Below are 7500 nucleotides of genomic sequence, written 5' to 3'. Positions count from 1 at the left end.
TTAACTTCTATGATTTAGGTAGGTTACCGTGGCATGGCATTGTTGTCCCGTTCACTTTTTCCTTGGTCATGTTTAATTGGGTGGGTGCTTAACTTACTCTACCATGACATGGAGTTTGATATGTATCCAATGAGTAACAACCAGTGCTCAAAATAAAACGTTAAGGTAGCCTATTCTCCTCCTGATAATGTTACTGGAATGGATTTAATGTGAATGTACACAAAAAGACGCACGTGGCTATATGATACAGCCAGTGGCGGTTTTAGGTACGGGCGAACCGGGCGGTCGCCCGGGGCGGCATCTTGTATGGGGCGGCATGAGCGCTTAACCCTATGAGCCCGACTGACGCAAAGTGCGTCAAAAAACATTCATGGGAGCGCTCGTGGAGGATCTCGCCTGGGGAGTAATTCAGTCTAGAACCGCCACTGGATACAGCGCACGTTTGAGGTGAAAATGTTCCACCTTTTAAAAGCCTAATCCTAATCGTGGTTAAATCCATCAATTAGACAAAAGAATCAGTAGGGTACAGTTTGGTTTCATAGTAGCCTACCAGGCATAGGCTATGTCAAAAGCAGGCTAGGATGAAGCTGGGAGGAATTTAACAAGTTCTACACAGTCATTCGTTTCTTGTTGGTCTCCACGTAATTTTCGTAGGCAAACGAATTAACGAAATTATCTTGGGTATCATTTTGCTGGCGCATTCACGTCCGTTGTCTGGCCCTGCGTGTTGTCTAGCTTGTTCCGCGTGGTTGGCCGCTGTCGAATCAAAACAATCTAGGCCAGTGTTTTTCAACCTTTTTTGAGCCAAGGCACACTTTTTTCATTGAAAAAATCCTGAGGCACACCACCAGCCGAAAATGTTAAATAAAATGAAATTTTATGGAAAATTAAATTAAATAAAAATCTGTAGCCCGCATTAATGATATCAAGTCATTCTTGTCAAAGTGTCTTGAATAGGAATCAAATGAACACAAAGAAAATTATTTCTATTCACTCTTTTTTTAGACCACTTAGATGAAATTGGATAATTTCCCACGGCACACCTAGCAATGTGTCACGGCACACTAGTGTGCCACGGCACAGTGGTTGAAAAACACTGATCTAGGCTACAGTAAGTGATTTGATTGGATTTTGTGCCGAATACGCGCATTGTCTCACGCACAGGCACACACACATAAATATAGATAGATCAGTCCGTGTCTACATTTGATCTTTTTGTCTATCGTTTTTTTATGGGAAGTAGCAAGTCTTTACAAGTCAATAGGCGCAAGTCCAAGTGAAAGTCCGAGTCATTGATGTTAAAGTCCAAGTCGAGTTGCAAGTCTTTTTATATTTTGTCAAGTCGGGTCTAAAGTCATCAAATTCATGACTCGAGTCTGACTCGAGTCCAAGTCACATGACTCGAGTCCACACCTCTGCTACCTACCCACCAAACATTAGACGTCTGATGGACGTGCAGATCATGTCTTTATTGCGTCCATCGGTCCAAGACCAATTCTGCAGGACTAAAGTGCTCCTCTCCGACCTCAGTTCTGTCTCCCAGTGACCTACAAGGAGAGGTGCAAACACACACTGAAGTTGAGGTGTAGGCAGCAGAAGGCAGGCAGGTGTAGGCAGCAGGTTTGAAGCTTAGCTAGTGAGAGAGATGCCACACACTCTGAGTTATAAGTCATTTTTTTTAATAAAGCGGTAACGTTTCGGCCTTTATGGCCTTGCGATCTGAAGAAGATGGTCAGTTTTTTTAATAAAGCGGTAACGTTTCAGCCTTTATGGCCTTGCGATCTGAAGAAGATGGTCAGTTTTTTTAATAAAGCGGTAACGTTTCGGCCTTTATGGCCTTGCGATCTGAAGAAGGCCATAAAGGCCGAAACGTTACCGCTTTATTTAAAAACTGACTTATAACACGGAGGGTGCCTCTCATTTGGTGTTTTATACACCCTCACTTCCTTCCTCGATCCTCGTCCTCACTGATCTAGATAGAGAATGATGGGGCGGCAACAATGGGATAGTCTATCCAGTGCTAGTTATGGATCAGTGCGAACACCCCTCGAGGGTCGAGCATCCCAGAGTGTGCGGCATCTCTTTCTCTAACTGTATCCTAGTGACCACCGACCTTTGACCCCCTCTCCTCCCCGTCACGTTTTTCCGAAATCAGTGCTAAAGTGACGTAGGTTAGGTAATGCGCATGTGTTCAGAGAGAGTAAAGCGTCGCCATAGGTCAGACTCGGTCAGACTGCGTGCCTACGTCACATGTACTCCCTCTGAGCCTGTGCAGGAGACGCGTAGCCCAACAAGAAAAACGGTTGAAATGTGCTTCCTTGGTCTCTGCTGAGGTCTACGTGATAGCTCTGTCCATATCTTTTACTGTCTATGGTTTTTTCCATCTTCCAAAAACTCTTCCAAGATGGCGTCCGGGGACGGTCGCGGTGTCGTCTGGCAGGTGCCCTCCGCCAGTGGGCCGTCCTTCCCGCAGACGCACATGCTGGCGTCCGTGGCGGCGTCGACGGTGGAGTGTGTGGACGCGGAGACCCAGACGGCGGGGCTGTTCTATCCGTCGGCCACGCAGCTGCACCGGAGAGACCAGCAGGAGGCGCTGCAGCAGCTCAGACAGGAAATGATGCGGGACAGGAGGCCGCCGCTCACCACCATCAGTCCAGGAAGAGGTGGGGGAATTAGTGTGTGTGTGTGTGTGTGTGTGTGTGTGTGTGTGTGTGTGTGTATAATTGATGAGAAGTAAGAGAAAGAACTTTCACTGTTAGTTATTTCATCATCCAACATCCAGTAGGCTAGTCATGCTAACAATCTGCATTTTTCTGAAAGCATGTGTGAGTTATGTGTGTTATTGTAATCATGTGTGTGTGTGTGTGTGTGTGTGTGTGTGTGTGTGTGTGTTCTGCAGGATACTGGCGAAAGCAACTGGATCACATCAGCTGTCACTTGCGCAGCTACACACAGAACAATCTAGAGTTCCGTGGCCTGATAGGAGAGCCTCGCATGGGCCGGGTAAACAAACAAACTAACAAACAAGCAAACAACAACAACAGCAGCAATAACAACAACAACAACAACAATTCAAAGTGAAAAACACCAATCCAATAATCACAATAAAACAAATAAACTCACATGGAACTATTATCATTATCAGTCAAGACACCAACAAAACATTAAGAAGGCCTCATATAACCGAGACCAGACATACCAGACATATCAGTCAAACACAATCGATAATTTATCAATCAATCAATAATTTTCTGAATGGCTGTGAAGCAACACAAGGGCTTTGCAGTCTGTTCTGTTCTATGTAAACTCATCTCAGATGAATTTACGTTTCTTTCTTTTTCTCTCAACGTTTCTGAAGATGGTCTCTGCAACGATCGAGCAGGACAACTTTGAGGTCAGCCTCCGGGTCACTTTTGTTGCGGCCACGCCGGACAAGCCAAAGGTACGTAAGCGATAATGTGCCTAAATAATGCCTATTGTTTGTAAGGGGTAATGTGTTGTGTGTGTGATGGCGTTTGTAAGGGGTAATGTGTTCTGTGTGTGATGCCTAGTGCCTATAGAATGTGTTGCATACTTTGTTAAATATTGCACACAGTGTTAAGCTTTATAGGGAGGCTGGTTGTTTTTTTTGTTTCCTGGCACCCATATTAACAGTGGTTCATACTTATTGCTCAGAAAGTGCAGTGGGGATTTGAAGGTGCTTGTTGGTGGTGATTGGTGTTGGTGTTTGCAGACTCCGGAGGAGGTGGAGCTGAAGAGGCCCATGGCTCTGAGTGAGATCGTTAATCTGAGCAGCGTCACGGAGGGGGCAAGAGACAACAGACACGGTGAGGACACACACACACACACACACACACACACACACACACACACACACACACACACACACATCTCACTTGACAAAAGCCTGAATTTTCATCATCCATCTACCCATGCGTTCTCTCTCTCTCTCTCTCTCTCTCTCTCTCTCTCTCTCTCTCTCTCTCTCTCTCTCTCTTCTGTTCAGTAGCAGAGAACGGTTCCACTCCTGCTGGTCAGAGGAAAATCCCAAGGACCCAGAAGAAGGCCGTGGAGATACAGCCTGTGAGAGAACACACACACACACACACACACTCCTGACGGTAGTGATTTTGATGATGGTGGTAGTGGTGGTGATGATAATGATGAGGATAATTATGGTGATGAAGAAGAAGATGATGATGATGATGGTGATGATGATTGTGATGGTGATGAGTAATCGTGTGGCCCAGTGCAGGGAATGCCTGCTATGTGTGAGACTGTAGCATGCCTGCTGTGATGGAACGTTTGTATTTGTTTAGATTATTGCAATTCATTTGACCCTATTATGCTGCTGTTCACTTCCAGCCAATCAAAGACAGTCTGCTGCTGAAGGAGGTGGGGCCTGAAGGTGGGGGGCGTGTCGAGGAACTGCAGCAACTACTGGAGGAGGTAGGGAGTGTGTTTACCTCTTTGTTTGTTTGTTTGTTTGTTTGTTTGACCATCCCATAATAATGTTTGTTTCAGGGAGCTGACCCATCGTGTCAAGACAGTAATGGTCATCCAGCCCTGGTTGTCGCGGTAACAAACAGTCACCATGAGGTCATTCCTGTGCTGGTGCAACGAGGAGCCGACATCAACCGCCAATCAGGACCGTGAGTACTACCCATTCCCACATACATCGTGTGTGTGTGTGTTTGTCAGTGCAACTGTGTGTGTGTGTGTGTGTGTGTGTGTGTGTCAGTGCAACGGTGTGTGTATGTGTCTGTGTGTGTGTGTGCAACTGTATGTGTGTGTGTGTGTGCAACTGTATGTGTGTATGTGTGTGCAACTGTGTGTGTGTGTGTGTCAGTGTGTGTGAGTGTCAGTGCAACTGTTTGTGTGTGTGTCAGTTCTAGTGTGTGTTTTGTTGTTAACTGTGTGTGTGTGTGTGTGTGTGTGTGTGTGTGTGCAACTGTATGTGTGTATGTGTGTGCAACTGTATGTGTGTGTGTCTGTGTGCGTAACTGTGTGTGTGTGTGTTGTGAGCTCCTTCTTCATTCTCCCGTCTCTCCCTCAGACTCAACAACACGGCGCTGCATGTGGCTGCTGCCATGGGCAACCGCGGCCTCAAGAGCGCCGAGACTCTACTGGGGTGAGAACACACACATGCACACACGTGAACACACCTGCAAGAACACACACACACACACACACACACACACACACACGTGATCGCACACCCGCAGGAACACACACACACACACACACACACACACACACACACACGTGATCGCACACCCGCAGGAACACACACACACACACACACACACACACACACATACACATTTTTCCGACTCCCTTCAGACATGGCCAAATGCTCAGTGCCAGTGTACTGAGTTCAGCACCATTTAGTTCATAATTAAACAAGCGGAGGCCTTCTCCTGTACTTTTTTTTAATATTCAATCTCTACAGCACCAAACGTCTATGGACAGACTAAAAAACACTCCCTCTCTCCCTCCCTCTCCCTCTCTCTCCCTCTCCCTCCCTCTCTCTCTCTCTCTCTCTCTCTCTCAGGTGTAGCGCCAGCCTGAAGAAGAAGAACACTCGCGGTCAGACGGCGTACGACGTGGCGGTCAGCTCCGACTGCCGTGAGCTGGTCTCGCTCATCGCCGCGCGCGCCGGTCAGGGTCTGCTGGACCGCCTCGCCAAACCCAGAACCCGCTCAGGGCTGGACGTGTTCTGAGAACACTGACCCCGCGACCCGACTTGTGCTGGACGTGTTCTGAGAACAGTGACCTGTGACCCGACTTGTGCTGGACGTGTTCTGAGAACAGTGACCTGTGACCCGACTTGTGCTGGACGTGTTCTGAGAACAGTGACCCCGTGACCCGACTTGTGCTGGACGTGTTCTGAGAACAGTGACCTGTGACCCGACTTGTGCTGGACGTGTTCTGAGAACAGTGACCCCGTGACCCGACTTGTGCTGGACGTGTTCTGAGAACAGTGACCCGTGACCCGACTTGTGCTGGACGTGTTCTGAGGAAAATTACCCCGTGACCCGATTTATGCCGTGGCCTTGGAGTCCCCAGTATGCCAAAGCAGGCCAGTATTTGTGACTACAGTCAGCACAGGACATTGGCTCATGTGATGGAACCCCCCCGAAATACCAATGCCTTCGTTTGGGCACTTTGGAGTTGGGAGTTTGGAGCCTGTAAGCCCAAAGGTGTGCCTTTTATAAAAATGTGTTTTAAAGAAATAAGAAAAATAAATTAGATAAGGCCTCATGCGATTTGATCATAAATGGACAGCCTAGACACAACGGCGTCTGGATTGCTGTGCAAATTCTCAGTTCTTAACAGCCGATTGAGGGTGTTACTTGAAACGGATAGCTCTGAATGTAATCCTGTGTGTATGTATGTGTGTGTGTGTGTAATTTCCAAATGATGACTCTGCTCTGCAGGTGGATGTGATCATTAAAGCTCCATTCTATTCATGGGTTTCATCAGGTCCCTTTCCACAGGTGTATTAATCAAGCACCATGCAGTCTGCATTCGTAATCAAGGTGCTTGATGCTACACACCTGTGGAAAGGGACCTGATGAAACCCATGAATTTAACATGGTATTAATTAACCTGTAGTTAACAACCCGATTAACACATAATGAACCTCAGGTGAACGACACATCCTCAGTCGTAACCCCGCGTTCACACTGTCCACGTCCGTCGACGGATCTCGGAGGTTGTGTCTGCCGTATGTGTATTTGCATACACGCGATCTGATTGGCTGACGGATCCGTCGCTGCCTGAAAAGTTGAACATTTCTCAACTTTCTTGACGGAGGCAACGGAGCTGAAGGAACGGACGGACCCACAATGCGTTTCGAGTCCGCCCCATGCAAAGTGAATGAGATCCGTTGACGGACGTAGACAGTGTGAACGCGCATACACCTGTGGAAAGGGACCTGATGAAACCCATGAATTTAACATGGTATTAGTTAACCTGTAGTTAACAACCTGATTAACACATAATGAACCTCAGGCAAACGACACATCCTCAGTCGTAAGGAGCTGATACATCTCTGATTAATAAGGGCTCAGTCAGCCCTGCTGCAGATCAACGGCACTTACACCAGAAAGAGAAAATCATTTCTACCCCACTGCACATTACTGCATTACTAACCAGTCATCATGGAGGCTTTGGATGCAATCACTCCATTTAGGAAAACTCACTTACCATACATTTTCTTACACAGGGCACACTTAAAATATGCATTTTTTTTTTTTGCAACGATTCTGATTGCTGTCAAAATGAATGCAAGGATTAATAGGCTATCTGAATTGATGTTTGCTATCGAGCATTGTTGGATGAATTATTCAATGTGCAACAACGTTTCAATAAAACATGATACCTCACACGAAACTGCTCTTTCTCCTGTGTCCTTGTCCGAGTGTGGTGTCATGCAGGGAAAAAATGATGCTGAAGTCGTTAAGTGCTGTGAGTTGATTTGGGGTGTTTTAATAC

The 7500-nt window shown here is 46.8% G+C and overlaps 2 protein-coding genes across 2 annotated transcripts in view; one reads left to right on the top strand and one right to left on the bottom strand.

Annotated features, from left to right (window-relative positions):
* dzank1 (double zinc ribbon and ankyrin repeat domains 1) overlaps window positions 1-6405 on the top strand; it is a 14634-nt gene extending 8229 nt beyond the window's left edge. The window contains exons 12-20 of the mRNA XM_062531513.1: window positions 2405-2663; window positions 2900-3003; window positions 3359-3442; window positions 3734-3827; window positions 4007-4083; window positions 4366-4449; window positions 4525-4652; window positions 5057-5131; window positions 5555-6405. Coding sequence (XP_062387497.1) covers window positions 2405-2663; window positions 2900-3003; window positions 3359-3442; window positions 3734-3827; window positions 4007-4083; window positions 4366-4449; window positions 4525-4652; window positions 5057-5131; window positions 5555-5723 — 1074 coding nt within the window. The 3' untranslated portion in view covers window positions 5724-6405. The remainder of the gene's footprint in view (window positions 1-2404; window positions 2664-2899; window positions 3004-3358; window positions 3443-3733; window positions 3828-4006; window positions 4084-4365; window positions 4450-4524; window positions 4653-5056; window positions 5132-5554) is intronic.
* Window positions 6406-7469: 1064 nt separating this feature from the next.
* The window catches only part of kat14 (lysine acetyltransferase 14), a 15194-nt gene continuing 15163 nt past the window's right edge, over window positions 7470-7500 (bottom strand). Inside the window, exon 12 of the mRNA XM_062553100.1 lies at window positions 7470-7500. This exon is cut by the window's right edge and continues 1217 nt beyond it. The gene's annotated coding sequence lies outside the window, so the exon portion shown is untranslated.

The sequence above is a fragment of the Sardina pilchardus genome, chromosome 1 (genome assembly GCF_963854185.1).
Source record: "Sardina pilchardus chromosome 1, fSarPil1.1, whole genome shotgun sequence".
In the NCBI taxonomy this organism is placed as follows: Eukaryota; Metazoa; Chordata; class Actinopteri; order Clupeiformes; family Clupeidae; genus Sardina; species Sardina pilchardus.
This window is presented reverse-complemented; position numbering and strand designations above follow the sequence as displayed.